Source organism: Rattus rattus, unplaced genomic scaffold, assembly GCF_011064425.1.
Source record: "Rattus rattus isolate New Zealand unplaced genomic scaffold, Rrattus_CSIRO_v1 PGA_scaffold_76, whole genome shotgun sequence".
NCBI classification, from domain to species: domain Eukaryota; kingdom Metazoa; phylum Chordata; class Mammalia; order Rodentia; family Muridae; genus Rattus; species Rattus rattus.
Genome location: NW_022651193.1, coordinates 1 through 13,540, shown reverse-complemented (window position 1 = coordinate 13,540; position 13,540 = coordinate 1). Strand labels below are relative to the sequence as shown.

At 46.5% G+C, this 13,540-nt stretch overlaps 1 protein-coding gene across 1 annotated transcript; it reads left to right on the top strand.

Annotated features, from left to right (window-relative positions):
• The first annotated feature begins 8,383 nt into the window (after window positions 1-8,383).
• On the top strand, window positions 8,384-12,606 carry LOC116889744 (neuropeptides B/W receptor type 2-like). The gene is given in 3 exon segments (XM_032890612.1): window positions 8,384-8,467; window positions 11,814-12,457; window positions 12,459-12,606. Coding segments are annotated over 3 exon segments (876 nt in total).
• The last annotated feature ends 934 nt before the right edge of the window (window positions 12,607-13,540 follow it).

Here is a 13,540-nt window from a genome sequence, read left to right as displayed (position 1 = left end):
ATACCTAAAAGTTTTACTGTTAACCCCCAGTTAAAGTAGGGGTTTATGTCAGGTGATTAATGGAGTTTTGGCTGACACCTGGCTCACAATAGGCTTTGTGGGTCCCAAACTCATCCTGTGGTTATTCCCTCAGTCCCAGAACATATAATTGGGATAGATATACTTAGAAATTGGCAGAATTCTTTTTTTCTTTTCTATTGTTTTGTTTTGAGACAGAATTTCTCTGTGTGACTTTGGCTGTCCTAGAACTTGCTCTTTAGCCTCAAACTCCTAGAGATCTGCCTGCTTCTGCCTCCTAAGTGCTGGGATTAAAGGCATGTGCCACCGTGGCCCAGCTGACAGAATTCTCACATTGGTTCCCAGACTTGTGGAGTAAGAGCTATTGTGTTTGGGAAGACTAAATTGGATGCCTTTAGAGTTGTTTCTGACAAGAAAAACAGTGAATCAAAAATGGTATCGCACCCCTGGAGGAATTTAGAGATGGTGGTTCCCACCACGTCACCTTTAACTCTCAGGTCTGGCCAGTGCAGAAGTCGGATGGTCCATGGAGAAAGACAGTTGACTATCAAAGACTCAATCAGGTAGTGACTCCTATTGCAGCTGCTGTATCAGATGTGGTGTTCTTACTTCGGCAAATTAACACATCTCCTGGTACATGGCTTTTAGCCATTGATCCAGAAAATGCCTTTATCTTAGTACGTGTCCATAAGGACGCCCAGAAGCAATTTACTTTCAGTTGACAAGCCCAGCAGTATACCTTTAAAGTTTTACCTCAAGAATGTATTAACTCCTCAGCCCTGTTTCATAACCTAGAAGAGATCTTGATCATCTGTTTATTCCACAAAATATCACACTGGTGCACTATAGCAATGACATTATACTGAATGGGCCAAGTAAGCAGGAGGTAGCAACCACTTTGAACTCATTGGCAACACATGTGTGCATCAGAGGACAGGAAATAAACTCAATTCAAAGGCCTTCTACCTCAGTGAAATTCTTATGAGTGGTGTGGGGCGTGCAGAGATATTCCTTCAATGATGAAGAATAAATTATTGTACCTGAACCCTTCCATCGCTAAGAAAGAAGCACAGCATTTAGTGGACTTGGATTCTGGAGATAGCACACGCCTCACTTAGGGGTATTACTCTGACCCATGTACCAAGAAACTGGGAAACCTGTTAGCTTTGTGTGGAACATGGAACAGAAGCTTCTTCAACAGATGTGGACTGCTATGCAGGCTGCTCTACCACTTGGACCACATGATCCAGCAGACTCAATGGGACTTGAGGAATCAGTAGTAGATAGGGATGCTGTTTGTCAGGCTCCTATAGGTGAATCGTAGAAAAGACATTTGGGATTTTGGAGCAAGGCTAGGCTCAATCATCATCTGCAAACAACTGTTTTTCCACTGAAAGACAACTCTTGGCCCGATACTGGGCTTTAGTGGAAACTTATGTTTAATAATGGGTCACCAAGTTACCATGTGACCTGAGCTGTCCATCGTGAGTTGGATGTTATCTGACCCACCAAGTTATAAAGTAGGATGTGCACAGCAGCAAACTGTTATCAAATGAAAGTGGCATACATGTGATTGTGATCAAGCAGGTCTAAAGGTACAAGTAAGTTACATGAAGAAGTTGTGCAAATGCCTTGGCTTCTACTCCTGTTGCTGTGCTGACTGCTGTCAAGCTCACACGTGGAGGTGTTTCCTATGATGAGTTGACTGAGCAAGAGAAGATTGGGGCCTTGTTTATAGATGGCTGGTTGTGCATGTTTCTCTGGTTACCTCTTCAGGGAGACTGTTAAAAGAGCAAGGAAGGCCTGTTAAGAAAACTTCTGGGGCTGGAGAGATAACTCAGCAGTTAAGAACACTAGCTGCTCTTCCAGAGGTCCTGAATTCAATTCCCAGCAACCACATGGTGGCTCACAATCATCTGTAATGGAATCTGATGTTCTTTTCTGGCACACAGGAGTACATGCAGATAGAGCACTCATATGTAAAATAAATAAATAAATATTTTTTTACAAAGAAAGAAAAGAAAAAAGAAGAAAAGAAAAGAAAGAAAAAACTCTTGGTCAAGAGAATAGAATTTCTGGCCTGAGTACAGACCTAACAGTCAATCTCCTGGCCAAGAGACCACCACTAGAAAGGTGAGCTCAAAAAATTCCACCAGAGAATCCTAAACCTGATAAACAACTTGAGCAAAGTAGCTGGATATAAAATTAACTCAAACAAATCAGTAGTCTCTTCTACTCAAAGAATAAACAGGCTGAGAAAGAAATTAGGGAAACAACACCCTTCAGAATAGTCACAAATAATATAAAATACCTCAGTGTGACTCTAACCAAGCAAGTGAAAGATCTGTATGACAAGAACTTCAAGACTAGGAAGAAAGAAATCAAAGAAGATCTCAGAAGATGGAAAGACTTCCCATGCTCATGGATTGACAGGATTAATATAGTCAAAAATGGCCATCTTGCAGAAAGCAATCTACAGATTCAATGCAATCCCCATCAAAATTCCAACTCAATTCTTCATAGAGTTAGAAAGAGCAATTTGCAAATTCATTTGGAATAACAAAAAAACTCAGGATAGTGAAAACTATTCTCAACAATAAAGAACTTCTGGGGGAATCACCATCCCTGACCTCAAGCTAAATTACAGAGCAATCATGATAAAAACTGCATGGTGTTGGTACAGAGACAGGCAGGTGGATCAATGGAATAGAAATAAAGACCCAGAAATGAACCCACACACCTATGGTCACTTGATCTTTGACAAAGGAGCTAAAACTACCCAATGGAAAAAGACAGCATTTTCAACAAATGGTGCTGGTTCAACTAGAGGTCAGCATGTAGAAGAATGCAAATCGTTCCATTCTTATTACCCTGTACAAAGTTCAAGTCCAAGTGGATCAAAGACCTCCACATAAAACTAGATACACTCAAACTAATAGAAAAAAATAGGGAAGAGCCTCAAACACATGGGAACTAGAGAAATTTTCCTGAACAGAACACCAATGGCTTATGCTCTAAGATCAAGAATCAACAAATGGAACCTTCTAAAATTGCAAAGTTTCTGTAAGGCAAAGGACACTGTCATTAGGACAAAATGGCAACCAACAGATTGGAAAAGATCTTTACCAATCCTACATCTGACAGAGGGCTAATATCCAAAATATACAAAGAACTCAAGAAGTTAGACTCCAGTGAACCAAATAATCCTGTTAAAAATGGGGTACAGAGCTAAACAAAGAATTTTCAACTGAGGAATAGTGAATGACTGAGAAGCACCTAAAGAAATGTTCAACATCCTTAGTCATCAAAGAAATGCAAATCAAAACAACCCTGAGATTCCACCTCACACCAGTCAGAATGGCTAAGATCAAAAACTCAGGTGACAGTAGATGCTGGTGAGGATGTGGAGAAAGAGGAACACTCCTCCATTGTTGGTGGGACTACAAGCTGGTACAACCATTCTGTAAATCAGTCTAGAGGTTCCTCAGATAATTGGACATTGAACTACCTGAGGACCCAGCAATACCACTCCTGGGCATCTACCCAAAAGACGCCCCAACATACAACAAAGACACATGCTCCACTATGTTCATAGCAGCCTTATTTAAGATAGCCAGAAGCTGGAAAGAACCCAGATGTCCTTCAACAGAGGAATGGATACAGAAAATGTGGTACATTTACACAATGGAGGACTGACTAATGAACTATTAAAAACAATGACTTCATGAAATTCACAGACAACTGGATGAAACTAGAAAATATCATCCTGAGTGAGGTAGCCCAGTCACAAAAGAACACACATAGTATGCACTCACTGATAAGTGGATATTAGCCCAAAAGCTTGGAATACCTAAGAAAAAATTCACAGATCATATGAAGCTCAAGAAGAAGAAAGACCAAAATGTAGATGCTTCATTCCTTCTTAGAAGGGAGAACAAAATACTCACAGGAAAAATACAGGGACAAAGAGTGGAGCAGGGACTGAAGAAAAGGTCATCCAGACACTGCCCCACCTGGGAATCCATCCCATATGCAGCCACCAAACCCTGTCACTATTGCTGATGTCAAAAGGAGCCAGATATGGTTGTCTCCTAAGAGGCTCTGTCAGAGCCCTACTGAGGATGTTTGCAGCTAGCCATTGGACTGGACAAGGGGACCCTAATGGAGGAGTTAGAGAAAAGACTGAAGGAGCTGAAGGGGTTGGCAACCCCACAGGAAGAACAACAATATCAATCAACCAAACTCTACCAGAGCTCCCAGGGACTAAACCACCAATCAATGAGTACACATGGAGGGACCCATGGCTCTGGCTGCATATGTAGCAGAGGATGGCATTGTCCAGCATCAGTAGGAGGAAAAGTCCTTGGTCCTGTGAAGGCTCGCTTCCCGAATGTAGGGGAATGCCAGGGCGTTGAGGCGGAAGTCGGAGCATCCTCATAGAAGCAGGGGGAAGGGTATGGGAGAAGGGGGGTAAGGGGATAACATTTGAAATGTAAATACATAAAATATCCAAGAAAAATAAAATTTAAAAGAAAGAATAGTAAACAGAAACACAGCTATGTTCCATTGACTGATAAATGTATTAAGATTCTAGCTTCATAAACATTAAGATTAAATGAGATAATCAATGGGAAAGGCCATTGGTCATTAGGATGGTATAAGGCATAGGGGGTAAGCATTAATAAGTGTCAGATGTTCATATCATGTCACCATCACTGCCATCATTGTCACTGCCAGTCATCATCATCTTCATCAGCAGTATAGTCCCCTCCACTCTAACCAGCCAGGAGGAGAGGCCTGCTCTCAGGTCCCTTACATTCTCTGCTGGCTCAGGATGCAAGAGGTTTTCTCAAACAGTTCATGAGGGGGTTGTTTTGAAAGATACCTTGAGTGTTTATTCCTGAGCCAGAAATTTAAAAAAATGTTAATGAATTATTTGTACTGGGCTTGACTCTGGTTTACTGCATCAACTATTACTAAATAAGTACTCCGACACTTTTGCAGTTTCTTACTCCAGGGTAGGACAGAAAGAGCCAACATCTTAATGATTTTGAAGAAAAAAAATGTTTAAAAAGGGAGAGATTTGTAAGAAATATTAAACATGAGTTTTTTCTATCAAAAACTATAAACTTGTGTTTAGAACAAATAATTCAAATCTTTTTGTATTCTCCAGCTTGTAAGACTTTTTATGAAAATGTTTTAACACCCCCCCCCCACCACTCTGCTCACCCCCTCCCCCCCTGCCACAGACAGACAGACAGACAGACACAGACACACACACACACACACACACACACACACACACACACACACACACACACGGAGTAAACTTTTGTTTACACAAAAAGCCCCTCGCTGCATTGGGGAATTAGATGGCCTGGAGCAATGACTCCTCCCTGCCACATCCCCCAACCCATCCGTCCCCTGTCCCCAGACACCCCTTTACCCTTCCTTAGCTTCCTGTGTGCGAATTCTCCGAAAGACGAGCCAATCAATTAAGACTGTGTAGTCAGACACCAGCCAAGGGGTGGGAAACACCGTCACCACCTGAGTTAGAATAAAAACCAGGTACACTTCCTGTCTTGGTGTGTTCAGCCTTCCAAGGACACCATTTTGATCAAGAATAAAGTGTTGCTTCATCCAGACACTTTGAAGTAGTGGTCTTTCTTTGTGGCTCTGAACTTATTTCTAACAGTACCCACCTGCATGTCCACATGCACAGTGGTGAAGCCAGAGACTTGGAGATACCTAGCCATTCCCTGACCGCCGTGCCAGTGCTGTCCACAGCTAATGACCACAACTGCCCCTCAGCTGGAAATAGAACACAGGCCTCCAACTCTACGTCTGACTGTACACCAGCTATGCTTTTAGTGTGCATAAAGAACCCCAGGGACATTCCCTATGGCTGAATGCAGCCACCAGTCTTCAGTGAAACCCTCAGCAGTAAAAGATGAAGCCCTGAGAAATAGGCACTAGGCAAAGGTGAGAGCAGCCACCAGACTCTGACCCACGGTAGGGACCATTTCCTGGCATCCGTCTTGGCTCTGGGTCAGGTGGAGAGGAAATACCACTGCTGGGAGATCGCCCCTGACTTGCTATGCTCACTCCCTCCCACCTTTTCTCTCTGAGGAGGTCTTTAGGCAGGGGAGGGTGGGAAGACTGTAAGCATTTAAGTTAATTGCATTAAACAATCCTAGCACAGGAGTATGAGTGCTGAGGCCCAGGGGGAGCAGTATGCTCCTTCCCGTTAGCACTAAGTCACGCTGGAAGCTTAACAGCCAGGTTCCCGGAGCAGGTACTGGCCTCCTACACTAGCACACACGGGGAGGCGGGGAGCAGACAACCAGCCTTTAATCCCCAGCTTTGAGACCTGAAAGCCAGGGAGAGGCCTCAGAGTCCACCAAACCAGGTGGCCTTGCCTCCTGCTTGTTGAACTTGAAGCTGCCCACACAGCCTCATGACTCAGCAGAGCTCTCCTTAGCCCTGATCTCACCAGACTTAAACTATTTTCACAAAGTGTCAAACACCAAGGGTTCCCAACCTCTTCCTGGGCAGCTGAATTCTGGCAGAGTAAAGACTGTGGACATCCCAGAACCTGTGCACAAACAAGGGCCACCCCACTCCCCTGCTTTACAAATAGTCTTTCTCAGCTTCCTTAAGAACATGGCAGCAAGTGATTGGCTGACACCTTTAATCCCAGCATTCGGGAGGCAGAGGCAGGCAGATCTCTGAGTTCTTAGCCAGCCTGGTCTACAGAGTGAGTTCCAGTACAGCCAGGGAAAACAGAGAAACCATGTCTCAAAAAACAAAACAAAACAAAAAACAAGAGAGAGACAGAGACAGAGACAGAGAGACAGACAGAGACAGAAATGGTGGTCTACTTTTGTAGTGAAGCTGACTGTGAGTTGCTTGTGTCTGCCTAGGGTGAAGACTTTATTTACTCACTTAGAGAAACAAGCCCCGTATCTGTATGTGCTCAGGTAGACTTCTACTTGCTAACTTTCAAACCTGAGAAAAACAGCTGAGGTGCACATCAAAGCAGACCTGACAGGTTCTCCCAGCATCCCTCAGCCCCTTCCTGTTTCAGGGTCTGGTTGGCATATGCTGCCCTTTACCCTGAACTCTCCAGCCCAGGGCTGAGCCGCCTGTCCCCTGAGGTTCTTCTCTATATAACCAGGACATTTTTATTATCCACTCCTTTTCTACCTTTGCTCTCTTGGCTGTTGTTCATGGTACCCCCTCTCTCCTCTCCTTCCTCTTCTTTCTTTCCTCAGGGTCATGGATTCTCTAGAATCCATTCTCCCAAATGTGTCTGGGACACATGCCTCTACCTCTGCCCTCCCGCTTACCTATAATAAACTTTCTCCTCCACCGTACCCCATAGCACTCATATCCTTTTCTTTCCTTTTTACTTATTTTTCACTACTGTAACAGAACAGATTAAAAGCCATAGAGAAAATAAAAATAAATGTATAAAGGAGAGATGCATTATCTCTACTCCATTTCCCCAAGCCCAGAAAATAAAACCTCCTCCTCCACCAATTTCTGTCTTGGTTTGCTTCTATGGAGATAGTAGGACCTCCAGGTGCCTGGTAACAGTAGACGGAGGTTGACTGCCACAACTATATGAAATGACAATGAGGATGTCTTATCAGGGTTTTATTGTAGGAACAGACACCACGACCAAGGCAACTCTTATAGGACAACATTTAATTGGGACTGGCTTACAGATCCAGAGGTTCAGTACAGTATCATCAAGGCAGGAACATAGCAGCATTCAGGCATGGTACAGGAGGAGCTGAGAGTTCTACATGTTCATCTGAAGGCTGCTAGCAGAATAATGACTTCCAGGCAGCTAAAATGAGGGTATTAAGGCCCACGCCCACAGTGACACACCTACTCCAGCAAAGCTACACTTCCTAATAGTGCCACTCCCTGGACCACCCATATTCAAACCATCACAAAGGATAAAGCCCTACAATTGAGCTTTCCTGTTGCTGACCGCTATCTCTGTTCCTAACTCATACAAACAGCCAGGTGTCACACCCTCTTCTTCCCCCTATCCTTTGAAGGCCACCTCTCCGGAGCCCAGAGACAAACACATATATGCATGAGACCCAGATGCAAGCCTACAGTATCCAGACTCTTAACCCACCACACACCCGACCTCCCTATCCTCCCAATCCCGCCCCAGCACTTCCTGCAAGTCTGGTTGTCACTGCAGGGCATTTCCCCACCCCCACCCTGTACAGCTGACACCTGGCTCCCTCCACAGCCTCTCCCCCTCACACCCAACAGGCTGCAAAGACCAATTCATTTCTGAAAGTGAAAATCCTTTCATGAAGCAAAGCTTTCCTCTGGGACAATGCCGCGCCAAGCAGAACAAAGCAGCTCTCTTAGCCCAAGTGTAAGGGCTACACAGACAGCTGCCAAGCTGCAGAGGCCACAGGTGAGGTGTGACTAGAGGGGAAAGGGGGCATCTGGGGTCTCCACACATGTGGACCTGTGCCAGGATGAGGCACCCACAGCAGCCTCAGCCTAAGGGCTGCGACAGCTTAGATCCTACATTTGATACCCTCAGTATCCCAATCCACACCATTCCCAGCCCCATCCCTTCTTGTCCTCACAGGGCACCCATGACCACACTTGTTCCTCCTCCCCACCCCCTTCCAAGAGGACAGGCTTGGTGAGGAGCCAGGGCACTCCCCAAGCCAGGCTCAGGAGGAAAGAAGTCTGGGGGGGACTTTTATACTGGGCTGACTACTGGTGAGGTGGAAAGAGTTAGCTAAAGGGAGTCAGGAGTCTAGTGGGAAGACGAGAGAGGATTCTATAACCTCGAGAATGCGTTCTAATACCACTCCCCTCTTGGACTGGAGGGAATGATTTACCTAGAACAACGAGCTGTGGGGAAAGGTGAGGAGTGAGGTGTTTAGGGTGCGTAAAGTTGAGCAAGGAGGGAAGTAAAGGATATCTGCCTTTGCCAGTAATGATGACAACAGAGAGCACTGGCCAGCTCTGAACTGACAAGATTCAGGGGGAGGAAGACGCAGGACACAAAGCAGAAGACCTAACCGCCCCCTTTTGCCAGTGGAAGAACCAATACCTCTGTTTTATCCCACAAGCAACCCCCAGCTCATTAAATTCCGCTTAATAAAGACTTTCCTCATAGTTGCTGACCATGACTGTTGGTTGACCTCAGGGGCCTCAGTCTCTCTAAGTAAAATGCTTCTCCAGAAATACCTACAGACCTACTAACCAATGCTGATCCACTTTTGAGTGCAGCGTCCACAGAAAGTATCCATGACTGCTCCCACCTGGTATTCCTTAACATAACTCAGGCTCGGTAACTTGGAGCGAGGCACTCGGGGTCATTGTCCAAACTCCTATCCTGACCCAGCTCAGAAAAAAAAAAAACATGGAACAAAATGACTTGGGAGAGTAATTCACAGAAGAAGCCGACCTGTGGGTATGGGGTGATGGCTTTGTACCCCAGGAGACACTGGGCATAGCCTCAATGGGCAGTCACATCCCCCCAGGCTGAAAACAAACTACCCCATCTTTCCCCTGCCCCACCACCATAGGTATGTGTACAAAGAAAAAAAATACCCCAAAACAAACTGGTAGCTCATCTTCAACACAATACTGCTACCAAAGCACAGCCAGAGAGGCAGCCCTGCTGTTCGTGAGTAGGAATGACTGAACAGTTCGCACTCAGGGAGAAAGTATGCTAGGAATATAGAGAAGGTCTTGGCTTTGAGTAGTTTCACTGAGTGCCACAGATAAGGGAGCCAGTGTAGGAGCAAATGCCTTTCTCCATGGCTTCTCATGGCTGGTAAAAGACATAGACAGAGATAGGCTGTCTATGATCAACATTTGACTTCGTACGAGGCAAGCGGTCCTCCAGACCAATATTTATACAAAGACACACACAGACTCCTTCAGATGTAGTGCAGAGTTAACTTCAGAAACCCCATGCAAGCAGACATGGACCCACTCATACAGGGAATGTCCACATCATGTGCCTGCTTAGAAGTAGGCAGGAGTAGTTTACTTCTTTAATCCTAGCACTCAGGAGGCAGAGGCAGGTGGATCTCTGTAAGTTCAAAACCACCCTGGTCTACAGAACAAGATCTAGGACAGCCAAGGTTACACACAGAGAAACCCTGACCATTCCCCACACAAAAAGAAAAACAACACAAAAAAAGGAGGAGGAGGAAGAGGAGGAGGCGTGAGATCTACCAAGATGCATGTACACAGACAACGGTATACAGGTCCCTAGTGCCTCCAGACAGAATCATAAATACTCTTAGAGTCCAGAAGCCCCTGTGTGTGCCTTCTCAATAGACAGACACACAAGTGGGAAAAAAAACACATCTCTCAGCTACCCATCTGTGACTTACCTGAGTGATTAATAATCAGCAAAATCCTAACACACACACATACACACACACACACACACACACACACCACAGGGGCTGGTGGAGCAGGCACAAGGAACATGTGGATGGAATCCTGGACCACCAACTGCAGGTGCCATAGTTCAGCGCTGGGTAGGGAGGGGGTCCTTGCGTCCAGGAGCTTCAGTCAAACACCCAGCTTTCTCCACTCCTCTCCCTGCTCATCTGTGGTCCTGTGACCAGGCCTAGGTTGGGAAGCCAACTGACTGAGGTACCAGGCATGCAAGTGGGTCTTAGAAACCACCCTCCCAGCTGACCAAGAATGACTGAAACCTCTGCTGGAAGAGAGGGGCCACACCTCCCCTTTCATTCCACAGCTGCCTATACACTGAGAGCCCACCAAGGCCGCCATCTTCCAGCTGTAAGGCACTGGACAGTGTCAGGTCAGTGGGACACCTAGGAAAGCAGGTGCTTACATAGCGCTATGGAGAGTGAGGACTTGGCTCCTGAAGGGAAGAACTTTTAGATCCAAAGTATCCAGAGAAGCACCTGAAAGGCGCAGCTACGAATAGGCAACAGCATTGCTTCTGCTTAACTGCATACTGGGGATGGTAGGTGGGGTTGCTCTTGGCCACTTAGCATCCTAGGGGTGCAGCCGCTCTCATATGGGCAGAACCTGGAAATGGGGCTACATCCAAGAAGCTGAAGGAGAACCCTGTGCCCCACCTGGCTCTCTCCAGTCCTAGGGCTAAGGTAAATAGAATGACCTCAGAGAACTTGAGGTGGCCACTGTTGTAGATTTCTGACTGTTTCTTTCCCAGAATCCAGCCCAGGAGGCCCCTGCCCAGGTATCAGTCTCTAAGCCTATATTAGTTAGGGTTTTACTGCTGTGAACAGACACCATGACCAAGGCAACTCTTATAAAGGACAACATTTAATTGGGACTGGCTTACAGATCCAGAGGTTCAGTCCAGTATCATCAAAGCAGGAACATAGCGGCATTCAGACATGGTACGGGAGGAATTGAGGGTTCTACGTCTTCATCTGAAGGCTTCTAGCAGAATAATGGCTTCCAGGCAGCTAGGACAAGGGTATTAAAGCCCACACCCACAAGACCACACCTACTCCAACAAGGCCACACCTACTCCAACAAGACCACACCCCTCAACAGTGCCACTCCCTGGGGCCAAGCATTTACAAAGCCACTCAAAGCCCTACCATGATGCAGGGTGCTGAGTACCCACAGTCCTCCAACAGCCAAAGTCACTAACAACTTCCTCACTACCATGAGCACAAATTTGTCCAAGGACAATCATACCCAGCCCGATATCACCCTCTCTGAACTACTATATGGAGCCACTGTGCTCCACATGCTCCTGCCAACTCCTGCCAACATAGCCTGGCAACAGATACTCCATGATCTGTGCTGTGGGCCTAACTGCTAACTTGGCTATCATTTCTGTGATCCCGAGGGCACCGAAGATGAAAACGGTAACTAACGTGTTTACCCTGAACCAAGCTATTGCTCATGGTGCCGCCAGCCAACATCACTGAGTACCTGATATACAACACTGGCTCTTTGGGGAGCCATTCTGCAAACTGGGGCTGACCATTGACTACTACATCGCCAGCATCTACTCCCTGGTTGTGACGAGTGTGGCCACTGTGCAATCTTGCCAATTGCCTAGGCACACCCAGAGGGGGGCAGAAGTTACCAGCCTTTGTATCCGGCTAGCTGTCACCATCATGGTTCTGCCCCTCTGTTCCTTTGCCCATATCTACAGCAATGAGTTACAGGCACCCAGCTGTGGGCTAAGTTTCCTGAGGCCAGAGTGGGCCTGGTTTCAGGCCAGCCACACATACATGTTCGTTCTCGGTTTCGCAGTGCTGTTGTGCATCATCTGCCTGTCCTATGTGGACCTGCCACACAGACTTCATAACAAGAAGCTCCACTCTGGCACCAAGGTTCTGAGAAAGGCCAAGAGGGAGGCCCTCGCTGTGTCGGTCATGTGCTTTCTCTGCTGGATGCCCTTCCACCTGGCCTGTGCTGGCCCTGGCTGCAGGCCTGCCCCACACATCCCTGGTTATTGGTATCTCCTATGCCATCACCAGCCTGGGCTATGTCAGCTCATGCCTCAGTCCTTCCTTGAACTCATTCCTGAATGACAACTTCTGCAGGAATTTACCGTAATCCTGTGTCGGGGGCCTGAGCGTCCTTGCCATGTGTCACTTCCAAGAGCAGTGGCTGACCAAGCCGGGGGACATTCTTACTCTTCACACTTATCCCTTCGTCCTCTATACGGACAACCGTGACTTTCCCTTTCTGTACCTCTGCTTGCTACACATCTCTAAAGAGACAGTAGCAGGCGGTTTGGTCCTGGTAGCAAGCAGCCTAAGTTTGATCACCCACAGGGGATGGACACAAAGATAGCCCCCGGGCTAGTATTTTAACAACAAGCACTTCAGCAGAAAAGTCCAATATTGTTGTGATGCAGGACTCTTACACCTTCGTGGTATATGTCATCCTTCTGCCCACCAAGTACTTGAGCTTGCCAGAGCACTTGGACCTTCATCTAAGCCAGACGGTATTGGATAACTTTGCTGTCCATACCTCTAGTCAGCCCTAAATTGTCATTCTCCTGATATCTCCCCTCAACGATTGCCTATTGTCGTGCAACAAGAGCTTAGATGCTGAGAGATAACAACTGTTTAGCTTCTGAGGATCCAAAACTGGGGGGTGGCCAGGCTCAAATGTCCTGGCTCAGCTTCCCATGAGACCTCAGGCAGAACACTGGTGAGGTCTAGGTTCTTTGGAGACCACACAATGGCTGGGGTCTCTTTCAAGAAGTCCTGTTTCCACAGCTGCTGGCAAAACATGGATGCTCTACAAGCTTCTGGAGTACTCTCACAGGAACCAGGGGATCTGAAAGTCGAGAGGAAAACTGGGCAAACAGCTGCGTGATCTGGTCTCTGATTCCACTTGCAGCCCTAATACAGGCTGAATATTAGAGAGGAATGGTTGAAGACAGCCTAGGATGGGCACTTTTTAAACTACAGCCCACATCCACAGCTCTGCTGAGATCGAGCTGTGCCTGCTCACTATACAGTTATACTTCAGCAAGGCT